This window comes from Falco naumanni, chromosome 14 (genome assembly GCF_017639655.2).
Source record: "Falco naumanni isolate bFalNau1 chromosome 14, bFalNau1.pat, whole genome shotgun sequence".
NCBI classification, from domain to species: Eukaryota; Metazoa; Chordata; class Aves; order Falconiformes; family Falconidae; genus Falco; species Falco naumanni.
Window position 1 is genome coordinate 7,567,962 of NC_054067.1, and position 26,504 is coordinate 7,594,465.

Consider the following 26,504-nt stretch of genomic DNA (forward strand, 5'->3'; position numbering starts at 1 on the left):
CCACCAAGAGACAATCCAGAGGGACACCTTGTTGTGACACCCTGCAGACCTGGACCAGGGAATATCAGATTTGAAGGGAATCGCCCTTTCAGTCTATTATGGGCACAAGCGGGTGCATTACGGACACGGGGGGTGCGTGCTGGAGTCCCGCGGCTGTGAGGGGCCAGTGTGGTGGGAGTGCTGGGGGGCAGTGGGAGGACAGATCACTGGTGTCAGGCCAGCTCTGCCAGAACCCTGCCAGCTGCTGGACGTGCAGTGGCACCTGGAATGGCTCCAGCGGTGTGACAGCAGCGTGCGAGGGCTGTCCCTGCCTGTGCCCCACGCAGCTCTCAAGAAATGGTGGGGCTTGCTTCACACCGTCTGTGCCAGCAGAGCTTGGCACCATCCACCAGCTCGTTCTCTCGATGTGTTTCCAGTGGGTCCGGCGACCCTTCCCTTCACAGGAGACCCCTGTTCAACAGTGGGGACAGGCTGCCTTGCCTCACTTAGCCCGGAGGCTGGGGACATCGGCCCCAGGCTTCTGCACGGCTGCTCCACGCTGTCCAAGCACCATTTCTCCTTTCCCTCTCCTGAGTGTGGCTGAAAGCCGCTCACCGGCGGTGCTAACAAACGGGCACAGCAGGAAGGAAAAAGGCCTGGCAGCTGCCCCGGTCTGCGGCGAGCTGGGAGTTGGCCGGGGCTGCCGCACACCGGCTGCCGGGCACGCAGGCAGGGCTGGCTCGGCACCTGCGCCCACGGGCAGGAGGGCACTGGGGTGCTGGGAAGGCAGGGATTTAACATGGCATGGGCCATCGCGGGCCACCAGCAGCTCCCTGAGGACACACATGCCCCGGCACAGCGGTCACGCTGCCACATGTCCCTGACATGGAGCGGAGCGGGGAGCGGAGAGCCGTCCCCCCCATCACTGGTGCGGAGCAGGGGCAGCGGAGCACGAGGGGGCCAGTGCCAGCCCCACTGGCCGGCGGGGCACAGGCAGTGAGCACGGGGCTCCTCCGGTTCACCCCAGGTAAATAACCGGTTCACCCCGGGTAAATAACCGCTGTTTTCTCTGGAGGGGACATGTTCTTTGCCATTAATTGATCTGGGCATTGGTAACTCGCCTCGGGCGCTGCTGCCAGCGCACCCTTTCATTTCTCCGGGGAGAAGCTGGTAATTAGGCTCTTATCCAACAAAAGTGGGGTGTTTTTTTTTTTTGAAGCACAGATAGAATTAGTTTCTTTTAACTTGATGAAACATGCTTTTGCTTGAAATAATTACATGATTTGCCTTAGCACCTCTCAGCCCAGGGCATTAAAGTGATTTACAAGCAATTACGAAACCTGCTGGGAAGATGCTTTTATCCCCATTTGACAGATACAATATGGAAAACTGAGGTTGAGGGAGGGCCGGCCCCAGCCCGGGGTGCGGGGAGCTGCTGGGCAGCGGCGGGCACCGCCACCGGTGCAGTGAGCTCGGGGCACCGAGAAGCCCAAACCGGGGCCGGTGGAGGGGTGTGTGCCACCAGCACGGCCCGGGAGGGGAGCGGGGGGCACGGACCGGTGCAGGGGTACCTTTGGAGAAAGCAGGGCTGGAGGCGGGTGGGAGCCGCTGGGGTGCCGGTGGGTGCGGGGGGAGCTGAGCCCCTCCGCCCGCGCTGCCGGTGGGTGCGGGGGGGGCCCAGCGCCGGGACCCCCCCGGAGAGGGGCAGGACCCTCCCCAGAGCCCTCCAGGCCACAGGCGCCCCGCAGCGGGGGCGAGCGGGGGCTCGGGCGGGCACTGCGCGCAGCCAGGGCCCCTCCCGGTGCGGCGCCGAGCTCCGTCGCGGGCCCGCCCCCGCCGCCAGCCCCGGGCCCGCCGCCGGGCGGGGGCAGCGGGCGGCGCGGAGCGCTCCGGCCCCGCAGCTCCCGCCGCTCCCGCCCCAGCGCGCAGGCGCGGCGGAGCCGCTGCCGGGGCTCTGTCCGCCGCCGTGGCCCGGCGGGCTGCGGCGGGGAGCGGTGGCCGGCGGCAGCATGCGGCAGTCCCTGACTCAGCAGCGCCCGGGCGGCGTTGCGCTGCCCGACTCCGTGGGTAAGTGCCGGGGGAGGCCCCGCCGGCCCGGGAGGGCGCGGGCCGGGGGCGTGCGGCCATTTTGGGCGGTGGGTCCCCGGGGGCGCCGCCGCCCCCCACACCGGCCCCCCCCTCCCCGCCACGGCCGGGCGCCCGCCGCCTCCCCCGGCCCGCCGCCGCTTGGGCGCAGTGTCAGTCGCAGGGGGACGGTGTGTCGTCGTCGTCGTCCCCGTGGTCGCCGTCCCCCCGGCGCGGGGCTGCGGCAGAGACCCCGGTGGGGCGGGCGGCCGCCCGTGTGGCGCAGCCCCGCGCAGTGGAGCGGGGCGGGCGGGCGGGACCGGGGCGCCCCCGCCGCGGGCTGGCGGGGCCCGGGCGCTCCGCGGCGGTGCCCGGGCGGGCGGTGAGGCGGTGGGCCTGGCGGCAGGGCCCGCGGCGGGGCGCAGCCCGCACACGGTGGCGGTTTTAGCGGAGGGATGGAAGGGCCGGAGCGGGGCCGGGGGGCTCGGGGTCGCTGGCCCCCGCCTCTCCCGGCTGAGAGTTCAAGTGGGCTGCCCGGAGCTGCCCGGGGCTTGTTGGCCTTGGCGGCTTTGACCCCCAAAGCGCAAGATGGAGAAGCCGGTGCTGTTCCTGTGCCATCTTGTCTGTTTTCTCCTGAAAATCAGGAAGAAACTGAGTTAAATCAGGGCCAGCGCAGAGATACGCATCCCTGTAAACTTCTAACATAACCTGGTGGAAAAGCCTGCTACAGCCTGGCTTTTAGAGCGGCTTATATACAGCAACTAGAATAAGGGGATGTTTCTGAGTCTTGAAATAAAGATGATGTTTCTGAGCGCCGTTTTACCAAAAGAAATAGCCAGACTGTAGTTGGTCTTAATTTCTTTACATTTTTCTCACAGACTTAAGCGCAGTGTTTCAGAGCACCTGGTGTGCTTACGCTGAGGTTGCCCTGCAAGTTCTGAGGTGCCTGGTTTGGGTAAATCACAGAGAAAAAGCTGCTATTGTAGCTTAAAGGCAGAGATAGCAGAGCTGTTGTAGATCCACTTCTGTCTGTGAAGCTGTACCGGGCTCAGCGGCAAAGAGGAAAATGATATGATGGGAAATGCTTTCAGCAAAAATTAATGTTGACCGGGAGGATTTTGCCCGGGCAGCCCTTCAGCACCGGTCGGTGGAGATGCCGTGAGGGCCTATTAGTGCTGGGGCAGCCTAAGCATCCTTGTAGGAGCACAAAACCACTTGCTCAATATCCATGTAACAAAACGTGTTTTCAGAGAAAGAAAAAATGGAATTAGTGTCCCCGTACAGAGCTAAAGTGGAGGTAATCACATTATGTCCTCAATTTCATGTCTTTCTCGCCAATATCCAGTGAAAAGATTATAGTTGGTTTTGTCAGGACTTTGAATAAAAGCTTTTTTTATTATTATTATTCCTACCAGGAATATTGAAAAGCTTTCAGAAATTTTCCAGTTGGAAACCTTTTGTTTCACTTCTGTATTGCCTGTCGGGGTGTGCCAGTTGCGAGCTAGGAAACAATGTAGAAACGGAAGAGTGGAAAACATGGTGGTCCTGAAACAAGTTCAGAATCCATAAACAGTGTGTCAAGCTGCTTACTTCAGAGTGTTTTCCTGCAGCAATGCTCATACAGGGCACTCTCGTTTTGAGGAAAGTGGCACGTTTTGCAGGTCTTTTCATTGTAACTTCTTGAAGCATCTCTGATGGAAACGCAGCAATAGCGGTTTGTGTGTGTACCGCCCCGCTGGTGTACCCATGGTGTTCACTCGAGCGTACTCTGCAGGGGGGTTGCGCATGGCACACAAACATCTGCACACCCACACAGCCTAGCTGTAAAGAGTTTAAGCTGTGTAAGGAACATATGGCTGGTTTTACTTATTTTCTGCTCATTTGCCAGCCAAACCATAGAATCAGCCAAATCAGAAGTTTGGTAATCTACCATATGTGTAAGCAAGACAGGTTCGTTCTTTCCTTTCAGAACTAAACTATGTACAAAGTAGCAATTTTTTCTCTGGTTTCTAAAGTTTTGTTCAGCTAAACCTGTGGTCCTAGTACTTTGGAATTTTAAAGCATTTATGTGACACTTAAATTTCAATGATTATTACATTGTGTGGCACAAGCTATAGTATTTGGGAGGCAATACATACAAAATGGCATAATATATTGATAAATTTGAACTCTTCAGAAGTCTAGATTTTATGTTATTAACTTGTTTGGCATATTTGGGAAAATAAAAATATTAACCCCAAATGCAACCTGCAGCAAACAGTTGGGTACCTTTAGCTCCATCCTGTAAAAAATGTCATGAAAAACTAAGGATCACTGATAAAAGATCCAGCCTAGATCTTAGGGTTCTCTAGCACTTATTTTATTTTGTTTGAAATTAGTATCTGTCTAGCTATTCATTCCAGCTAAGGACTAATGAGTTGCTAGGCTCCTTGCTTTTAGACCCAGTAATGTCCTAGTGGTGCAGTCACAGCTGTGCTCTGGGATATGAGCAGGTTTGTGAGTGGAGGGTTTTCCTTCCAGAGACACGGTCATGTGTCTTTTCTTTATAAACCCCTCTTGCCTTTCATCTCCTTGTGTTGGGCTTTTAAGCCCTGAGTTTAGGACTGGTCTGTGAATTCAAGCTCATCTGGTTGGTATGGGTGAAATGATCTAGCCCCATGCCCTTGGCAGCTGTGCCAGCCCAGATCATGGAGCAGCATGGGAGAGGGAGTGCTTCTGCCAGCAGCACGGCTGGTGGTCAGGCTGGAGGGCGGTGTGGGAGCAGCAGGGAGCTGCTGCACTTTTCCCTGGGGAGAGCTGTCCCTGTGGAGGAAGGGAGACAGTTTGTACAGCATGTGTCTGTATGGCTGCCTCGGAAAAGCTGTAAGGATTAAAAGGTCTCTCTAGCTGTGCTGCAAATATGTGCAGACCCTAAAGAATTGCCTGTGGACAGCTGAGGTGTACACCTTCAAGACAGAAAGATGCCCAGCAAGGTCTGGTGCGCTCTTTCCAGATAATTTGGACAAGGAGGTTGTGCTTGGCTTGGCTGAGTCTTTCCTCCTGGCCTTTCTGCAGGAATTTATCTCGCCACATACAGGCTGTCAGGGAGCCCCTGACCTCCTCAGCTGGGGTTCCCAATGTGGTTTGCTTTAGGGAATAGGCTCGGCTATGGTGGAAGCAGCTCCTTGCTCGTGGAACATGTCCCTGTCCTTCTCTGAAACACCCTGAGAAGTGCTGGTAGCATGCACGTCACGGGCGAGCCTCTGGGGTGGGAAACACCTTTGCCTGTTCATGGGGATGGGATCCAAGACAGCCCCAGCAGCCCACAGGGAGCACGGCAGGGACCATTACAGCCTGGTATCCTACCAGCTGCTCTTGTAGGTGCTGGGTCATGTCTACATAATGTATGAAATATAATCAAAAGGATTGTCCCACAAAGCGATGCAAAGATGGCAGAGCACACATTAAATAAACGTGCCTAAAGATGTTGCTGAACGTAACGTTGCAGCCAGCTTTCCTCTTGGCTGTTGGAATCAGTATTTTATATTTATGCTCATTTGGGAGATCTATAAATATATAAAAGGAAAAAAAACCATGATCAGGCAGCTGTAGATGAGTTTCACTAATCCACAAATTCATTATTCAAGCATCTAAAAATACCTGGGTCCTTGCTGAATGTAGAGGATGATACTATATGAGGAGGAGAAGTGGCTGTTACTGGTGATTTCACATGGAAAATTATGGATGCCCTATGACATGACTGCAGCCCAGATTTTCCTCCTCAGAACAAGTGGCATACAGTGTGGTTATTTAGCTTGCTATAAGTAAAATATCAGAAAACATATAAATGCTTAATGGTAATATTTCTCATTAGTTCAACTGCCCCAGGCCAGAGGGGCTGGGAGGCTTCGATGTATCCAAAGGAGCTTTGCAAAGTTACAGTTCTTAAGGTTCTCTTCATCTACGTCAGAGCGATGATAAGTAAATGTGAATTCAGATGCCCTAGTAACGCTTGATAAAGCATGTTAGTGAAGGTGAAAAGTGACAGCCAAACCCAAAAATACTCTCAAGTTAGAAGAAAGAAAATTCTCCACAATGTAGTTGGTAGTGGGAGGAGAAATTTGCGGTACTGTGACTGTCCCCAGATGGAATCAGCAAATTCTGTTGTGTATGTGTGTTTTTAGGGTCGTTCAATAGAAGAAAAAGAAATTCCCTCTACGTAACTGTGACTCTCCTCATTGTGTCAGTATTAATTCTAACGGTGGGCCTAGCTGCTACAACAAGAACCCAAAATGTGACTGTTGGAGGTTATTACCCAGGGGTTATTGTAAGTATAGAACTCCTAGGTAGGTCTAGAAAACTTATTGCCTACAAAATCCCTTGTAATGCTGCAAATGTTATAAAGGGTGATCTTGTCCTGAATATTATGCTCAGCTACTTCATTGCCATTTGATTTAATTTTTTTATTATTATTTTGCACCTGCTGCTCATTCCCATGCAGAAATCCCATCCAAGTGGCAGCTTCCTCTGAGCTTAGGTAATGACATGCTTTTGAGTTAACAGTGAGACAGATAAATAGCTCTTATGTCAGTCAAAGCAACCTTAGAACTTCTTTGTTTGCATACATCACATTAACCCCAGACAGAAGTAAGGTAAAGGAGGGCCACAGGTGCCAAGAGCAGTTGAGAGACCAGGTCTTGAAATGCTGTTCATGAAAGTTCATTTGCAGAAGGGTTTAACAATTCAGCGTTCTTGAATGAGGAGAAGCACATTAGCATAGCTGTGGCAGCCTGCCAGGGGAGCATGCAGATCAAAGCAGCTAGCACATCCATTTCTTCTTTTCTGTTATCAACAGATGAAAATGGGAAAGGACAATCTTGTAGCTTCATATAGCTTAAATTAGAGAAGACTGATGGTGCCCAGCCTTCTTGCCAGCAGATGTATAATCTCCTGCAGAAGCATAAGGGGCAAGTACATCATTCCCTCCTGCTATGCGCAGAGGTCTAAAACTAGCTGGAAAGCAAGGTCTGTTCTGGTGCGTGTCTGAGATGTGCTCAAAAAGAAGCCCAAAAAGGACTGAGCCAAGTTTGGGGTCTTAGCAGGTTGAGCGTAACTGCAGACCCCCAGCTAGAGGCCCCTGGTGCAGCAGTGTGGAGTGCTCTGCATTTAGGTTTGAAGCCATGAAGTCAGAGGCTTAAAATCAGTCCAGGTAACTAGGTGGAGATTTGTTCTTGCCTTATTGTGGTTTGATTTATTTGCCACACATTGCTATCTCAAGGACGTTTATACTTCTCTGTGGACAAGCTCTTCTGTGACTGAAGAAAGCCCCTTTCCAGCCATTAGAGTGGAACATTGTTAGACTCTGGTTTAGGATTAGTTTTCTGGCTTGTCCCAGTAACTCCTCCGTTTAGGCCTGATCTTTTTTTAAAGAGAATTATAGAAGGAAGATGTTGAGAAAGGTGACAGGCTGGCTTCAAATTCTCCACACTTAGCATATGCTCCGTCAGCCTGACTTGAACATTGTGCTTCAGAGCAGGTCCTGCAGACTGATGCAGACGGGTAGAGCCTGTTGTTCATGTCTCCTTGACATCTCCTGTGCTATTTATGCTCTGGGAATGTCAGCATCGCTCACGCTTTTCTAAGATTCAGTCTACTGAAGGAATTAACAAATTCCTGGACTTGGGAAGGGTGTTGAGTTACTTTATTCAGAGGCACCCTGACAGTGTTTGTCACCAAATTCCGTCTCTGTTAGTTCATTAATCTGCTGTATGGAAATGTGTGATGACCTCACCTCTCTCCCTGCACAGGAAAACATTTCAGTGTACTGCTGGATGCTTTAGCAGGTGCTTAAAATAGCTGGTGTTTCGTAACAAGCTGGGATTTCTCCCTTTGTTGTGGAGAAAGGGCTTGCTGTGATGATGGGTACTCAGTGAGTTGTCCCCAGGCTGGTAGTTTCCACAGTCCTGAAGAAGCAGCTCCTTGCAGGTCTTGTCATCCAGAACTTCACGTGAATGTTAGGCCTGCATGCATCCCCATCAGGGGTTTCTGTGCACCGTTAGAGGTGCACCACCGTTAGTCATGCTCTGAGTACCCTGCATCGGTAAGCAAAAGATAGAGACAGAAGTCTCTTTTGTGTGCTGGGTGACTTCTCCATTTGTGGACCAGATCTGTGGGTGGGATCATCTTCTGGGACATCAGATGTCTCAACACTGCCGTGCCTAATGCACTGTTCTTTCCTCCTTTAACTTGTGTGTCTTGGGCAAGCACCTCTTGTGCAAGGATGAAACATGAAAAGAGTGGCTGTCTGATGTGCGGGACTGTCTTCCCAGGCCTCTGCTCCCAAGGAAGGACACTGGAGACCTTCCACACATCAGTGGGATTTTGTTTGGTTGGTTTTTCTGGGGGGTTGTTTTTTCTTTTTTTTCCCCCCAAACAGTGCAATTCCTCATTGACACAACTGGAGGAGCTGAAGCAGAGGGTGCAATGACATGTCCTGTAGCCAGGCTGCCTTCACCCTCCTCTGTGACCACAACACCTTCACGACTACATCTGTGAACACCGCAGCTGTACCTCTGGGTAATGTCCTTAGCTGTGGCTGGATGACTGAGCTGGGAAGCCCAGAGTGTAACAGCGATGCTCAGCAGACAAGAGTAACAACCAGGTGCAGAGGGCAAGCACCCTTATGGAAGCGAGTCTCCAAGATATACCAGCTTCCAGCATCTGAGTAAATGACTGACCTTTCTTAGGTTTTGACTGGCAAACCTCTCCTGCAATGGTTCCTTGTCAAGCGTGTTAGCCTGGGGCTTTACTCTGGAAAATCACTTTCATTTTGTGTCCTGTCCTCTTTTCAGACAGACATCCCAGGGGATCATATCCACCAGAAAATAAGTGATACAACTGATGCAGATTACTAAGATCTCTCTGTTCCATCTGTCGAAGAAAGGGTGGTTTTCCCATTAATGCAATGAGAATTCCTATTAATTAATGAAAATCCACTGATTTATTTGGTCTTCACCTGTTGGATGTACAGACTTGCTCTAATTTCTTCTTTTTGAATTATCTTAAGTATTTCACCTTTTGGTTTGAAGCTGCTTCGAAACACCACGTGGACATTTCTCTTAAACGTGTTGGATCAAGCTCAAAGGGGGCAAAACATGTTTCTTGAGCATTTGCCTTAGGTGTGTGTTGCTACACAACTTCCTTACTGCTGAACATCACCAGATCCATGTCGCTGTTAATGCCTGGATCCCCCAGGTTTGAGGACTGGAATTGAGCTGTAAAACTCCTGTTACTTGGGGAAGGTGGGGGTTGTTGCTTGCCTAAGCTGAGCAAAGTAATAAGCCCAGAAGGACTGGCAGATATGTTTGGGGCAGTTCAGCAGTGCCCCTGGCTCTGCACCGTGCCTGCCTGCTGCCCCAGTGTTAAGCAGCACTTGGCTTCATTGCTGTGCTTCCCACCGCGGTAGTTTGTCCCTGATGTGGGGACAACGGTCTCCAAGAGCTCAGGGTGCAAGGCAGGCAGACGGGAAGCAGCAGCCTGAGGCTGCTCCGCTCTAATCCTGCCGTTGGAGCCAGCAGCCCTTGCTGCCTGTGGCACTGCACCAAATGGTACTGGGCTTAAGCAGAGCAGGGGAAGAATCAAGCCCAACTTTTCATCACATTTACGTCTGCTGATCTCTGCACGTGCCTCTGCTTGTTGGTATCGGATTTATTAAACCTTTGTTTTCTGTTTCTGGATCTTAAAGTATTGATTCCAGGTTAGTTGACTCATTCTTGAATCACTGCAGCTTGTCTCATGCCTTATTCTGCTTCCTGAGGAGCTGGCCAGTTATTTGGCATCCTCACCCAGATCTTTACTGCCCCCCTAATCCATTGACTGGATTTTTACCTGCTTAATATGACCAGTCCATCTGTAGGACTTTTCCAGCATTTCTCATTTTGCTGACCCATAGAAGTGGGGTTGAATATGCTCTACACTGATCAAAGACCTTTCTCAGTGTGACACAGAAGTACTTCTGCATCTGCTCCTGCAGTCCATGGTTCCTGGTTGAAGTCCCTGTTTCTGGCCTGGCTGAGGTGTGCTCTGTCCTAGAAACTTCTATTTAGTGTAGCTAAATAGCTTAGGGCTATGGAGAAAGGAGGTGGGAAATTGCACTCCTGGCTGACTTCACTGAGCTGAAATAAGAACAGTGTTGTCAGTTAACAGGGGCAAGAAAAGATGCTTTTGCTGGAGTAGTTTATTCTGTTGGCTGGGCTGGCGTGAGCTCTTCTGGTAGAAGACCCTGTCGATGCATCCTCACCCCTGAAAATAAGAGAGGAGCAAAAGGCGCCATAAACCTACTAAATTTTCCCAAGTATATTTCTCCCCTATTTTATACTTCACGTCAAAAAACTCTCTGAGGTGGTTGCTCACACCCTTGGTGAGGTTGCAAAAGCCTGGTCCTGCACATGCTAGTGATGTAGCCCTGCTAGGTTTGCATCTGGATGCTCCTGAGTGTTCACAGGGTTGTTTCAAGACAGCAGCACATATCCTCATCCACCAGCCATTTCTCAGCATCATTGGGGAGGGGATGGAATTCAGAACTCATCCTTTTGGTTTCTACACACGCTTTTAGTGTCATTTAAGGGGTGCACTTGATAGTTTCTGCTAGTGAGAGACTCCACTGATTCCTTGCTGAAGGAAGAGTGCTCACACATCTGCAGTATGTTCCTTTGCTGCTTCTGGATTTAATTGTGTTTGTTCTGTCTGTATGTAAAATATGTTGGATATCATCCGGATCTAAATGCTAACAATATGTTGTTTTGCAGCTTGGTTTTGGGTCATTTCTTGGAATAATTGGATCAAACTTGATAGAAAACAAAAGGCAAATGGTAAGTTCATTATAACAACTTTTTTTTAAAAAAGTGACAGTAACTCAAATTTTGTATGTAAAGAGTATTGTTTTCCTAACTCTCCCAAGGTAGTGTTGCATACCTCTTTATAACTAGAGATGGTTTCTGGCAGCCCAGGAGAACAAGGCTGTTAACCCTGATATTTTCAAATAATAATAAAAAAACCCAAAACCAAAACACTCAAGGTAGCACAAAGTGGTAGCACAGTCTCATTGAACTCAGTGGGATTTTTTTAAAAGGGCTTGACATTGCGTGTTTGGAGTTTTCAGGATAGTCAGTGCTTCACCGACTCATGCCCAGAGCTTTTCCTGTTGAGCTGTAACAGTATGCAATACATAATATGATAAATAACACAAACATAATACATTTACTTAAAATCTTTTAAAATAAATCAGAGGCTTGGAGCTCTGCAAAAATGGCCACTTTCTATTCTAAGCAAAGGACAGAGAAGAAGATCAAGCAGGTGGTATAACAGCCAGCCCAGAGACTGGAGGTGAAAACCCTTAAAGGGCCCAGCAGAAAATCCTTCCTGAGGACAGGAGTGCTCAGAGCTCTCTGCTCTAAATATGTCTAGAGAACAAGTCACTCAAGATACGGACATGACAAAAAGCATGAAGGCTGGTGTAATTGAAACACAACCAACATTTCCAGTGTTGCTGATTAACGTGTGTTGCTGGTCTTTGTTTCCAAACACCTCTTCAAGTAAGAAGGTAACCCAAAAAACTTTGCATGCTGTAGAGCAGCAGTTGAGGACCTGAGAAGCACAGAAGGTGCTGGCTAGACCAGATGTGCAGACCACAGCACTCGCTGGTTCCCTCCTTGTGCTGCAAGGAGGCTTTTATAGGCTGGGGCTGGGCAGCCACTGTCTGGGCAGGTCTCTGGTGCCCCATCCCATGGGAGCAACATTAGGAAGAGAGCAGGTGGGCAGTGAACATGCAGATAATACAAACCAGATAAGGCCAGTGCTTGATACGATATGATCACAACCGAGCTTGTGCTGGGGTGGGAGGGGGGTCTCCCTGTGCAGTGGGGACAAAGATGGCCCCGATTATCCCCTCTGGCAAGCACAGGAGACTTGTGTGGGCCTGCCTGGATCTCTGATGGCCCCTAAATGTGTCTTGCAGACACTGTTTCACAAACCCCTCATCTTCCTGCCTGCGCTTGAAGGTAGAGGCTGGCTGGAGTGCTTGGACGTGTCAGTAACAAGACTTAGGGTGGGAGGAAGTCTTTTGGGAGAATTTGTCAAAAGGTTTGAGTAGAGAGAGATCAAAAGAAGATGGTACCTGAGGCAGTCCCGGCAGGCTGTTCGAGCCCAGTCTTTCCTAGCCTGTTTTCTCTGCTTTGTTGCATGTGCCTGGCTAGAGGTAGCATGTGAGGGAGGTACAGGCCAGCTCCCGGAGTGCCCTGTGGGCATGCCTGCCTCTGCCTGGCTCTCCTGGGAGAGTGGCTGCAATCCTCCTCCCCAGTGGCTGCCCCATGCTTTGACAGCAAGATCCCTCCATCCTTCCTTGTATGAGGTTGGATAGGGCCAAGGGGCAATCATGCTGTCCCTGCAGCCTGTCCTGCTGGCCCAGCACTGCTGCCTGCTTTTGCAGAGATGGAGCTCTGCGGGGGGCTCAGGGATCAGGTTAGCAGGGTCTGCTGCTGACGGAGGCTAAAGTACATTTGCCAAGCTTCAGAGTTGGGAGAAATATCTGCTTGCCCTGATCCAGAGGCTGGGCTGGGCTGCCTTGCCCTTTGCTTTGCAAATAGCATGCTCCCTGCAGAGCAGGGTGAGGCACAGCCTGTAGGAGAGGAAAACTGCCTTTCACGCAGTCGGTCATGGTGCGGGGGAGGTGGGTTTCCCAGTGGATGTTTTTTATTGTTTTCACCATGGCTGTGCGAGAGCAAGATGTCCTGGTCGTTTTGTCCTAGCACGGTTTCTAAGCCTCTTACTCATCATGTATCAGCAGCATGTCAGGGTCTGGTTGAGCAATGACCATGTTACGCCAGTCCTGCATTCCTCACAGGATTGTCTTGAGTGACAGCATGGCTCTGACTTGACATGTTTGTTTATCTGAAGAGCCCTGGTTAACCCATGTTTATTCTTTTCATATCTCTATTGTTTTGTGCCCTAAAAAGCAGGCATGACCCAGCTTTGCAGGGACTGCATCGCTGCTGCCTCCGTTGTCAGCTAGTATGTCTCTGCTCTGACCACAGAAAGGACATGCAGTAGCTGTCACTTATTGTTCCCATGCTTTAGCACATCCCCTCATTCCCTAGGAGCGCTTTACAGTGGCAGCTTTCTCCATTACGTGTTTCCATAATGCCACTGGCAGTGCAGGATTATTGTTTTTTTTATTTTCTGTGAACATCCCCAGTGTCCTAGTTTGCTAAAAGGCAAGCTCGGTTACGCAGTTGCTCCCTGCCATCATCAGGAAGAGATAAAAGCAGCTTCTGCTGCCATGTTCCAGTGCGTGTTTCTGCCCATGAGGTGGCCGGGGAGCGTGAGGAGTTGAGCAAGCCAGTGTGGCTGACGGGGAGAGCTAACCTGAAGCAATGCTCCTCGCTTTCTCCAGCCTGCCGACAGGAATAGACCTCTCTTGTTTTTCCCACCCGAGTGTATTGGCTTTCGTGCCACACGTCTGCACTTCTCCCTTGTCACACTAAGGGAGAGCTTTCGTCCCCCCAGGGAGGGCCAGCTGCCCGCCTGCCTGCTGGCACTGCAGGCAGCTCTGACTTATACCCGAGCTGCCTGCTCAGCAGTTTTCAAGTGAGGAGTCAGCATTTTATGTGCTTTTGTGACAGTCGTCCGTGCCATGGAAAAGTAATAACCACCAGCTTCACGGCCCATCTGTCGCGGGACCGAGACCTAAAGGGAACCTCAGCCCAGGACGCTCCTGCTTTGTGGTTCCTGCGCTATCTTGAACCCAGTTTGTCTTTTCTTGACTGAATGCTGCTCGGTGTGGCTAACTTCAGCAGGAGTCAGATGAGCAAAGACCAATCACTGTTAGCATTTGGCTTTTGAGAGGGATTTCTACTTGCTATAGTAACAGTATTGTCAACCCCAAATAAAAAAATCTTCTTGGCAAATCATGAGATTAGTTGAAAACCATGGGGTTTTTAAAATTAATTTGTGTGGGTTTATTTGCTGTTTGATTTTTTCAGTATAAATTCTGAGTGTTTGGTTTTCAGGCTTTTCTTTCACCAGCTGAGAGAGAGGAAACTGTGTGTAAATGAAGTGAGCAAACCCATTTCTAACACCAGATCCTTGTATCCTAGTAGGACTGTTACGAAAGTATCATCATTAACCTTGCATTATTTTAAATAACCATATTAGCAGCTCCTATCTGCAAGCAGGGGCGACTGACAAATACCCTAATTGTATATATTTAGTGCTTTGCTCATATCCCGTCTCCAAGGGTCATGCTATTTAGGGAGAGTATCCTCTTTCATATACGTATGAAACAAAGGACAGTACAGATAAAAACTACAACAGAGAAATTGCTACAAAATAACCTAAGCCATAAATCCCATTTCTTCCACCAAGACTGTAAGAAGCTGTGCTTTTCCCCCATTGTGTGGTTTCACTGGCTGTGGGTGGCTGCTGTAATGGGTAGTGCAAGTTGTGATCCACTTGTGGGGGTGGTGTGGGTCTGAGTGGGGAGGAAATGCTGGTGTTTACAGCTGACAGAAACAGGGTCCCAGCAGAGGACCTGATCGTGGAAACCTTGTCACCTGCTGCCATCTGCAAGTACTTCGTGGCACAGCATCTAATATTCCAGTAACAGCTTGTTACTAGTGACCGTGAGTTGTTTGTATGGTCATTGGGTTAACTTCACGGTCTGCTCTATCTACTGCTGCAGTTCTTATTTGCAGTGGGGCAGTGTACATCTTGAATAGTTGCCTTATCTAGAAAACCATTTATTTTTTTCTCATTTGGAAGCCGACTGAAGTAAGCAATTGTACAGGGACCATTTCCACTGTCCCGAGTGAGCCCTCCTGCATCTCCAGTCATTGCTCAAGCTGGCCTGGTCTGCACATGGATGTTGCTGGAGGAAGGTGTGTTTTCACTGAGGGAGGTTTAGGTAAAAACAGTGTGATTAACCTAAAAATCCTGAGATGCTTTCAAAATGCATCTAGGATCCTTCTGGCTTGTGTTTGTCAAGGGGAGCTTGAGCCTTGTGCAGTGGCAGGAACCAAGGTTTTAGAGCAAACTTAGCACCTGGAGCTTTAAAACAAACATCCCCGGTGCCAGGAGACCTGAGGTATCTATCAGCACTGGCCAAGCTAACTATTACTTTTATATTTGTGCTATTAGTGATTTTTTACTGTCACTCAAAGCTCCCGATGACAAGAGTCACCCTTGTACTTGTGGAAAAGCAGTTTTTAACAGCTGCCAGTGACCAACACTTGAAGGCTGTGATTGCTGGAGTGGAAAACCACCAGGGAAAAACCCACTGAAGTTTCCAGTTCTTTAAATGGAAATACTGCTGTTCCTCAAGCTATGTCTCTGTGAACCTCTGTCCGAATGCCACGCTTGCCACCCCTCCGTGGCCCTGTTTGTATTCCTGATGTGCTTTGGTGAGGGGGATTAGGATCTGTGTGTGTGATAAGCTGGCTGCTGGGGAGCAAGGAGAGGGGTCATGTCAGCGCTTACACATGGTTTCCTCAGCTGAGCACTGGCACCTTGGCAGAGGTGGTGTTTAAAGTGTTTAGTGGGAGGAGAGGCTTTTTCTCATGCTGGGGTTGGGGTTTGAGCATTTCTGGTTTACCTTCTGAATGCCTTCACCCTAATTTTACAAATGGGCAGGATGGGTGCAGAAACGGATCAGGCCTTTCTGGCTTCCCTCCTTGTGCTGAAGGTGGAGATGGATCTGGATCCTGCAGCTCCTCCAGGCCAGAGGGGAGGCTCCGTGGGCTGCGCTCGCTGCAACCTGGCACTGAGGAGCCCAGCCAGGCTGCCGTGAGGGTGTACAACACGATGGCATAGGCTGCTCGCCTGTCTTCTGGTCTCATAGCTTTGTGCTTATGCCTGTGTGAAAGCATTGTTTCCTGAAGGCACAGTCCCACCAGAGAGGTCTGCACACAGCAGCCTCCCATGTCCTTACAGCCTTACAGGACACGGGGAAGTGTTCACTGGAGCAGCTCCCCACAGCACTCCGGGATGGGGAGAGAAGAAATCCCCTCCTTTCTCTCCAGGGAACAGTTAAGGACAGCAGCAGCAACCAGAAGAGGAGGTGTATCCTCCGCCTAAGTTTAGTGCTTTGGACTCACAGAAAAACTTGCATTACAACATCAAGTCCCCAGAGAACCAGTCTGGCACAACGCTCTACTGCTGCCTTGCAGGAGCAGACGCTCTCCTTTGAGACGCGCATCCCGCTGCCTTCAATGAGACCAGTCTGTGTAGCCTGGGCGAACATTTGGGTCATTGATTGCTTGAGGGTGTATTGACTGTGGTTTATATCCTTGTGGAGAGGGCATGAAACACTTGGTTGTGGAGAGGCAGATGATACTTTGTTTTGTTTTCCTTTCTCAGCTGGTTGCATCGATCGTGTTCATCAGCTTTGGCGTCATTGCTGCATTCTGCTGTGCCATAGTAGACGGCGTCTTTGCTGCCAGACACATAGTAAGTGCCTCCAGGAAAACACAGGTCCTGCAGTGCTTTTAATCTAGGAAAACAAGTGATGGTCTCTGTAATCCCGTCAGGCCACATCAAACCCTGTAAATGTGTCATGTGCTGAATGCTGTTTTAAATCATATGCTTTAGAAAAATGTACCGTTTTTTCAAAAATATTTTTGAAATTAGCAGCAAGCATTAAGATCTTAAAACTTTGCTCTATTTTTTATGTATGCTTTATGTGTTTACTGAGTCTCAAAACTAAGATGTCATGTGAATTACAGCTATTGCCCAGGGACAGTATATGAGCAGTAACACCTATGGTATTTTAAATGTTAGCAGAGGTAGTTCTTAATGCTGATTGAACCGCTGCATCTACCGTTGTGCTAGAATGAAGCAATTTGATATGAAGCTCATTAAAGTGTTACAGTATGAACAGGAAGCACTTGCAGTAGGTTCTCAGTTTCCATTTGATGACATATACGAGCTGCTGCTGTCATGACCAATTGCTAGTTGTGGGACATGCAAAAGCTTCGGTTATATATTTCAGTATAGAAATTAAAAACCACAATCCCATTTAAGCCTTTTAATTGACATTTATAACTGCAAACAGATTTTTGTCCTGCAACTCTGCAGTTTGACTTTTTTTTTTTTTTTTTTTTTTTTTTTGGTATTTCTCAAAATGGGATTAAAAAGACAGATTTGGGGTTTATTTGTGATCAGAATGGGAAGGAATTTCAGAAGGTCAGAATTACCCATGAAGTAGAAACTCCCCATGTCAGCTGGCTTGTTATTCTTCTTGTAAAGCTGGCTCCTGTTTCCTGCCTCTGAGCATTCCAATGGTAGAAAGACATCTGGATGGCAGGATTTGCTGACAGAGCAAAGGGCTGCTCCGATCAGCTGCATGATAGGTCTCTGTCTGTCTGGATGCAACCAGCAAGTCTTGGCTATCTCTGATGTCCCTTGTGAGGACGTGTGAAGCATTAGCTTTGATAAAAAGGTGAAGGTCGTTTGACTCCTGATCGTAGTCACGCGGGTCTGAGCCCTGCAGACTTGTTCTGGGATTTTTAGGTGCTGACCTCATGGGTCCGGCAATGGCATGAGCTGGCATCTCCTCCGGTCTGGCCCTGGGGACTTCTGCATATCTGAGGCAGCCAGAACTGAGCAGTTGGGATGACAAGGGCTCTGGTTTCTGCCTCTTGATGAACGGACGTGCTTTTGGCCTCGCTTCACCCTTTAACAGTCCAAAAATGTCTTGCTGGAGATGTGCTCCTGCCACACTAGGACATAGTGTTCCCCTTGTTGCCTGCTGCTGCCCTGCCACCCTGAGCTTTGGATCAGGTGCCCAGGGAGCAAGTCTGACTGCTCCTGGGAAGAGCTCGCTGATGTGGATGCACATCCAGCATTGCTTTCCTTGAGGTTTTGTCCTGGGAACCAGGCTGCCCCAAAGTGAGACATTAATGCATGTTTGCAGGCTGAGCCATTGGTAATCCTCCAGAGCTTTCCCACAGCTCACTGAAGAGTCCAGAAAGACAAATTCGCCAACAGTTTAATGAGAAATTGTTATGATTCAGCATGAATAACCCTCAAAAACATGTCAGGCAGCCTTGGGATGTGTCTGGGGGGATGAGGAATGAATCATTCAGTTCAAGGTGGCTGCCCTCACCCAGACAAGCCTGGCTTAAGAGCCTGATTCTCCTGTGTTAGCTGCAACAAGCACATGCCTCCAAGGACCAGGGTTAAACAGGGGACCTGGGGCTTGGGGGGGCTGCTGTGGGTGGGGAAGTTGCAGAACAGCCACTGTATCGAGATGCTGATGTGAGAGCAGAGTCTGTCTAAAGCCTGGCCCCTTTGCCCAGGCCAGCTAGCTGATGTTGATTTTGCTGCAATGCTAAGCCTGGTGCTTTTTTGTCTGCAGGATCTGAGGCCACTGTATGCGGGGCGATGTCAGTACTACTCCAAGAGTACCACCCCACCAGAGGTGAGAGCAGGTGCTGTCTCTGGGAAGGGGCAAATTTCATGGTGCAGGTGGAGGAACCTGCTGCTAGGCTGCTGCTCCGGTGTCCCAGAGGTCTGGGAAGTGAGGAAGAGGCGGGAGGCTGGGTCTGGGGCAGGAGCAGGGTGCTGGGAGGGCTTGGAAAGTGAATTTCTCTATGCTTGGTACTGCCACATTAGTGAAGGAGCAGGTGGAGAGGAAGGGGATGTGGGATTGGAAGATACACCAGTTTTTCTAGATTTGCAGCTGCGCATTCATTACAGGAGCAGGATGGTGGGTTAGGAGCTCAGACAGCAGTAATTTCTATGGATATGAGCAACATATACCAGCCTCTGCACCTCTTATTGTCTGTTGTCTTCTCCAAAGAGAAGCCCATTGGTGGTGGATGTTCCTGCTACATACTGATAGTGTGTGTGAACATCTTCAGCTACCTTTGCTGTGTGCTGAGAGTCCCTCTGAGATTTCCTCACAAGTTCCCAAATAGTTTTGAATAACCACTATATTCCAAATTAAAATGTCTGCTTGATGTGCAAAGTACTACCCAGTGGCATTCATGGGGTCCATTTACTTTTCAGCCCCAAGACCGTCCATGCGAACTTGGGTGTTACTACCCACAGACAGACAGTTTGGTGCTTTAGTCAGTTATTCACCAATATGGGAATCTTGCTCTTAGTTTGCATCATCCTGTTGCCAACTCTTTGCTCTGAGCTGCTGTGTAGTGTGGTGGGTTAGTTCAGTCAGGTCTTGGTTGCTTGTGAGAGCTGCACAACGCCCTTCCAACGCAGACATGTGCTTATCTGTGACTTCCCCATAGTGAAAAGAAATGCTGGTCTCTTCTAGTCTAGTGTGTCTTTATTCCAGTGTAACTGTGTACTTTGTAGGAGCTGTGCTGCAAGATAAGGAAAGAAAAGTCTGCCTGGGGCTAATCTGGAGATCAGTGCAAAATCTCTACCTGTAGAGCAGGCCAAATAGCAGCAGAAATAGTGTTTGGTGATTATGTCCTTATGTACTTTTATATATTTTTTTCTGTATTCACACAGGCAATCTGTCACCCACAGCGCCGTGCGCCCTGCACACCGAAAATAAAAACCAACACCTGCTTCTGCTGTGACCTGTACAACTGTGGAAAGTAAGCCAAAAATACCATTCCTAGCTGTGGGTAGGGTGAGCAGTGGTCATGCTGGTCTGCAGGTGTCTGAACGGCCAGGACAGGGCAGGAGCAAAGTATCAGTTAATGACAGCTGTTGTGGAAAGGTATCTGAAGCTGTGGTTGCTAGCCACAAGGACTCCTAAACAAAAGATACCAAGTAAAGGGAGGTATGAAATGCACTAAAGCTGTCCCGGCTACGGGTGAGCATGCTCTGGGCCAGCCCAGCTGGAAGAATGGAGAGGGTCAGAATTTCCTTTATTTCCACACTTGGTGCCTTCCCCAGTTTTTCCCCTATTGAGTGTCCCTTGTCCTAACACCTTCCTTCTTTGTTGGCATTGTTTGTTCGCTGGATTTTATTTTGGTTTAGAAGACTGAAGATTTAAAAACCGGGACACTGTTCTTCCTCACCTTGTCACTGTTTCATTCCCCATCCTGGTAACAGGGAGGAGAGTTTGCAGGCTGGTGCCACCTGTGTGTTCATAAATCAGCGTCCTCTCTGCCCAAAGATTATCTTTCATGGTCACAAGAGGTTGGAAGGTGTACCAGCACTGTGCAAAGATGAGTCAGAAGGGTGCTTACCGATCGAGAGCCACTGCGTAGTGATCACACCATCATTAGATCTGGCTACTATGCCTAAACCAACTTAATTTATAGCATGTGCTGCTTATATCATTTGGAGTGTCTAATGTGTGTCAGCAAGCAATTAATAAATTGATCTTTTTAGCGCTGGCTCTTGCCCAGGGCTGTTTCAGCCTCAGCATTTCTCACAGTACTTAGTTGGGCTGGCCCCCACTTGAATCATTGATGGTGGTGGAGGAAGATCAGAAGCTTCTGTTGGGAGAGGGTGGTTCTGCAAGCTGGGGTGGTTCTGCAAGCTGGGAGGGTAATCCCTGGTCTCTGTAGGACTTTGTTTCTGTGGAAGCCACTGCAGATGGGTGAAGTTCACGCTTTCCTATGGCAGTTTACAGAACACAATACCTTTTTACGAGCTGAAGAAAGTGATACACAGAGAAGTGATTGGAATAGAAAAGCTTGTAACTCTTCTGGTTTTTTTCAGTTGTTTTATTTTTTCACACACATACAGCCTGGCTGGTTGAGGGTCCTGTGACCCATTTTCACCTCTCTATCAGTTGTTACCATCTCAGTCTAGCTTAGTACCACACAATTGTTCTGTACTGAGGAGGTGCTGACTCTTTTGGGATCTCAAAGACACAGACACTCAAAGCTGGTTAGCTCACATGTTATGGAAAGGATGGAAAATACAGAAAAAGTGACAGCAGTCTTGCATCCCTCCTGATGCTGGGAACCCTGGCTATGGCAGCATCGGTTGAGCCTCTTCCAGTTGCTAAGTACATGCTGTACTTATCTGTACAATGCTGAATGTCCTTGGTGCTACACCAAGGCTTGCTGGGAGCCTTACACTCACACATCTCCATAGGAACAAGCTCTTGCAAACAGTAAATACAGGTTGTATTGTTAAAGGCAGTCATGGTATGTGCTCAGGTTATACAGAGGTCATGCAAGCTAATACAGGTTTTACAACGTGTGGTTATGCTCTGCCTTGATTCTGTTTCAAGTCCTTGTCTCCTTGTTGCAATGGCTTCTGCAGTGGCCTGCTGCCACAAGATACGGAAAAAAGGAGAGGAGGAAACAAAAAATGAGTAATGAGGGAAGGAGAGTGGCTCTTGTAAAAGGGGACAGGTTCCTGCAGGCCTTGCAGAGTCTGCTGGGGAGCTGAGCCTGGATCTCCTTGGCTCTCGGCCTTAAATACAAGCCTGTTCTTCCCTGTTTCCTCTAAGCCCTCGTGCAGTTTGAGCCTCACCCCATATGTGAGCTGGAAGATCAGTCATTTGTAAGCCCTTGTTATTGTTTGTCCCCAATAAATATGTTTTCTTAAGGAGAATTTGCTGTAGCCCACTACATCTGGTAAGCTATGCCAAAGGCCAGCCTGTTTCCCCAAGTGGCAGAGTCAATACTGAAGAATCCTGCCTGTGAGACTCCAGCCCATGTGTTGCAGGAGCTGCTCTTCCCTTTCCAAAATAATGACCTAAGTGGATTCAACCCAGTTTTACCCATCTCTTTTCTTCCTGTTGAAAAGCTTAACACCGTGGGCAGAAAGGCCTCTCTGCCAGGGTCCCATGGCTGCCAGCCCATGCCGTTGTAGAGCTGCAAGGGGCAGACAGCAGGAGCGGGGCGGCTGAGCTGGATGCACTTTGGGGCCAAGCCCTGCGGTGCCAGGAGGCCAACTGTGCTGGCCTGTGCCTGTCCCACCCCGCTGCTCTTGTGGCTGTGAAGAGCAGCCAGTGCTGCCCTAAGGGGCAGCTGCCGCTCCTCTGGACATGGACTGATTTCTCTGGTTAATTCCAAGACCGGTTTGTCCTTGGGAAGCCTCCAGGATCTCTGTGGAGATTTCAGATGGTAAAAATCAGAGGCAGGTTCAGACTCAAGGTCATTTGGGTATTTGCAAGTCTTGCAGGACTTGTTTCACAACAGATGGAGCCATCTTCTGCTGTTGTCGTGCAGGGAGATCTCAGATGCCACAAGCATGGGATCTAGCAGGCTTCATCCCCGCTCCCTCAGTAATTAGGTCCAGGCTATCATTAAATTGCAGAATGCGTTTAACTGTCCAGCAGGTTTTATGATGTGTGGTGCATTTTTTTATCATTATTGTTGGTGGTTTTTTTCTAACCTAGCAGAGTAGAGATTTCTGGAGGCTACTATGAATACATTGATGTCAGCAGCTGCCAGGACATCATCCACCTTTACCACTTGCTTTGGTCGGCAACGATTCTCAACATAGTGGGGCTATTCCTGGGGATCATTACAGCAGCGATACTTGGAGGCTTTAAAGACATGGTAAGATGGTACCAATTTCTCTGTGCATTAAATGCAACAAATCAGGCAAATTGCCTTTTTAAAATAATCATGAAAACAGCTATTAGTATTTCAATGCAAATGATCTATGCATCACTGCAACCAGACTGGAAGGAAGGGCATAAAATAACTGTAAGTAGAAAGTTGAAATTATTTGCTTTTCTGACCTGGTGTCACCACCTGAACACAATTAGAAAAAATGAATAGAATTGGGAGATTATATTTTCAAGAGGAATCTTCTCAGATCTGTTGGCAATACCAGGATGAATAAAAATAAGCTCTTTGTTAAAAACTGATCTTCCTTTTCATAGCATCACCTTCTACAAGGAAATGTGTGGTGCTTACTCATGAATTGTTGATTTTATAGCAGTATTAAGGTTCTGAGCTTTACAGACTGTTTAAGCAGCCGTGTTAGGCTGAAACTCTCCATCTCATTTCTTCATTATGCAGAATCTGAGAGGCTGAACTGGGGACCAAAACTAGGTGAAAGATTGCAAACTTCAGATAATGAAAAAAATGCTGTTCTGACAACATGACCTTTGAAATACCCTCACTTAATCAGGCTGCCTGTACCTTCCATAGAGTTTTGTTCTGCAGAGGACAAATCAATGGGGAGAACTTAATGTTCAACGGATAAATCTGGGGGTTTTTTTCAGTCTTTTGCAACTCATTCAGACTAATACAAAATGAGACACCAGAAAAGAGCATTTATTGTCCTGGCAATATGTTTTTCTTACAAACAAATCTTGGGCCCTGCACTAAGGGTGCCTTATTTCAGAGCTCTGAATTTTCCTATGCTCCTTTCAGTCTTACCAACATCTTATCAGACAAAATGGGAGACACATCCCCAGCTCTTCATCATGGCCTTTTGTGGTTTGAGCCACATCAGATGGCCTGTAAATGTCTGCAAAAAAAAGATGTATAGAATTGTCTGTGAACAGCAGTTCAAAAGGATTTGAACTATGCTTATCTCAAAATGCACTGAGTAACAGGGTAACCAAAATTAATGGATTCTATCTCCTACTCATGAAGATCCAATCTGAACGGTCGTTTTGTTTGAGTGCTGGCATACAGTGGACTATTGCCAGTTTGTTCTGTGGAATCTGAGAGGAAACAATAGGTGGCTGAGGAATGAAATGACCTTGGGACTTATTTGCTGCCTGAGAGGGAACCAGATTGCCAGTTGCTAGTCCAGCAGAGTTGAGCTCTAAAGACACATAGTGCTCCTTTAAATCATTTCTGCTTTCATTCAGCTGTCAGCTTTGCATGACTTGGTTGGTAGCCTTGAGATTCTCTTCTTTTTGTTTTAACAGACTCCTTCACTCCCTACGCTGAACTGTACGGTTGAAAATGCCCACCCTTCGGTTTCCTACTACTCAAGGCCACAAGTGACATCCTACAACACCTACTACCACAGCACTCCTCACCTGCCTCCCTACTCCGCATATGACTTTCAGGTAGGGAACATTACAGGATGTTTCCTTGTTTAGCGGCAAAGTTAAATCCGGCTGGTCTGCAGGACTCTGGAAGCCTGTCTTCCTGTCATTCACACAGTTTAATTTTCCTGTTCCTGCAGAGAATACCAAATCTTTCCTACTAGGCATTGGTCCTTGGCAGTGTTCTCCTGAAAGCTGTCCTTGAAGAGAAGGCAACAGGAGGCTGCCTGCCTGCCTTCCCTATTGTTCGCTGGTAGAGGCCACATTAAAAATATGCGTTGCCTCTGGCACTCACAATGCTCTGAAGGCAGAGGCAAAGCGAGGTATTCAGGTGCTGGGTTTTGTTAGGCCAGTTATGTCTGAGAGAAACAGATGAACTGTTGGAAACAAGCTGTGTGAGCTCCTGAAGACGCATACTAGCTGAAAAGCTATTCTGTTCTGGGTTTTTTTCCACATGTTTCAGCTAGTCTAAGAACAGTGCTCGCAAACATTACCTCTGCTGTAATGCATCCCTTCTGAGTTACGGAGCTGTGCTGTTGGAAGCGGTGATTTCTTGTGAACCTTGCTGTCAATAATCAGCTTTCACTTGCTGAAGCAGATGAGGACATTTCTTCCTCAGATCTTCTGTCAGGTGCATGTTACCACAATAGTGGTGTTAACACATCATACATTTACTTTGCAGCCATCTGGGCTGAAGACTGGGTTTTTATTAACAAGAATTTAAGGTCCTGGACATCAGCTAAGAGGTGTGCTCTGTGATAGCCACCATCTCCCTCATCAGAGGTAACACGAATCTAAACCTTTCTGGTTTTGCTGCCAGTGCCACTAGACAAGCTGTTGTCAGGGCTTCCTACAAATATTTGAACACTTAGGTCAGAATTTCTAGGATGTATTTATACAGATTTGTGACTCATTTTTGAGATTAACGCAACCTGAGACAGTCACTAGCGTTGTATAACTTTTTACAGTGACAGAAATGCCAACCTCGGCGCATACCAAACCGAGCTCTGCTGCGAAGTCCTCTCTTCTCAGCCGCTGAGTGCTGTTTAACTCTGGGTTTGTCTGTGCTGCAGCCGCAGTACCAGCAGAGAGCTTGGCATGGGTGGGTTTACCCTGCTTCCCAGCTAGAAGTGCTGCAGGGGCTCTGCTAGTCTGTACAGCTCAGCCGGGTGGGTGGAAGTCTCTCTGCGTCTCACTGCTGAGCACAGGCACTGGCACAAAAGCTGGGCATAAATTGAGGTAATCTAAAGTGAAAATAGCCACCAAGTGTCTCTTTCAGGTGCAATTCCAAGTCTGAGCCTTGCCTATCTTCTAGGGAACTTGAGGGCGTGTGTGAAAGCATTAGCTGTGGAGAATCTCTTTTGCCTCGAGCCCTAGTCTGACCCGAGCAGTGTCTGTACCACCCTGACACCTTCTCCCCTGCCATCCCACAGCACACAGAGCAAGCCCAGCCTTGCCTCTCACATCCCCTTTGAAGGCTGCACTCCTTCTGATGTAAGAACTGGCCAAGTCAGTGCTTCCCACTCATCCCACACATCTTTCACAGGAAAAAAACCCCACCAGCACTCCAGAATCTCTAAGGAAGCCTGTGCCCCTGCAAGAGCCTGGCTTTCTCACACAGCTCTAAAATGGCACGCTCAGCTCTCTGGTTTTTGGAGGAACACAAGCCGATGGGTGCTGTGGTGGTCACCACTTGTGCCACGGCGAGTGACTTTCCACCCAACCGGTCATGGTGAGGAAGGCAGCAGGCCTCTGCAGCGTGCCGTGACGGGAACCAGGCAGGAGGAACGGGCCCCACTGGAAGCAGTGCTGGTATCATACTCCTCACTCTCTGTGTTTGGCTGGGGGCAATGAGGCAAGAAAGTCTCAGTCCTGCAGCGTTTTGACTTCTGCAAGCCCTGCAGAAGGCTCTGCAGGCTGTGACGAGAGAAGGCAGGCGAGCGGTGGCCTTCTCTGCGTTTCACCCTCTGTCGAAAGAGGAATTAGCACTGTCATCCCAGCCACCGCTTCATTAACAGAGCCAAGCTGCTGCCTGCATCTGTGCAAGCCAGGCTGGCTTGCAGCCGTGGCAGCTCCGCGCTGAGGCAGTGGGCACAGGCACTTTGTAACAGTGAAAACCTGCTTGCTAACGAGCGGCAGCACCACGGCAGTGCCCTTCCAAATGTCTGTGCAGTCATTTGGCTTTTGGTGAACTGTTGTGGTGTTTGAAATGGGAACAGTTTGCATGGCTTTCTGTGAGGTCCTCGATGAGCAGGCTGGTCTATATACCTGCTTAATAAACCGTCGCAGGTTAATGTTAGGGGAGTGACATTAAAAAAAGAAATGCCGTTTGAAAACCTGCTATTACCGCAGAGTCCATCATCCCTCCACCCACCCAGGTAAAATCTCATGGTCCCCACTGCGTGCAGGGACCCCCCCGACGTGCACTCCCACGCCCCTTGCCAGCCCTGTGCAGATGCTCCTTGCACTTCTGTCTCTGCCGGGGCCTTAAGCCGGGCACGTTTGGGATTTGCAGTGCTGGAGGGGTGCGTGGTGC

The 26,504-nt window shown here is 49.0% G+C and overlaps 1 protein-coding gene across 2 annotated transcripts in view; it reads left to right on the top strand.

The window, feature by feature from the left end:
• Nucleotides 1-1,824: 1,824 nt before the first annotated feature.
• The window catches only part of TMEM255A (transmembrane protein 255A), a 28,223-nt gene continuing 3,543 nt past the window's right edge, over nucleotides 1,825-26,504 (top strand). The window contains exons 1-8 of one of the 2 annotated variants that reach the window (XM_040614050.1): nucleotides 1,825-2,046; nucleotides 6,207-6,349; nucleotides 10,830-10,892; nucleotides 16,432-16,521; nucleotides 18,431-18,493; nucleotides 19,549-19,637; nucleotides 22,352-22,514; nucleotides 23,846-23,989. In XM_040614050.1, coding sequence (XP_040469984.1) covers nucleotides 1,989-2,046; nucleotides 6,207-6,349; nucleotides 10,830-10,892; nucleotides 16,432-16,521; nucleotides 18,431-18,493; nucleotides 19,549-19,637; nucleotides 22,352-22,514; nucleotides 23,846-23,989 — 813 coding nt within the window. In that variant the 5' untranslated portion in view covers nucleotides 1,825-1,988. The remainder of the gene's footprint in view (nucleotides 2,047-6,206; nucleotides 6,350-10,829; nucleotides 10,893-16,431; nucleotides 16,522-18,430; nucleotides 18,494-19,548; nucleotides 19,638-22,351; nucleotides 22,515-23,845; nucleotides 23,990-26,504) is intronic. The other variant, XM_040614051.1, reaches the window with a different exon arrangement.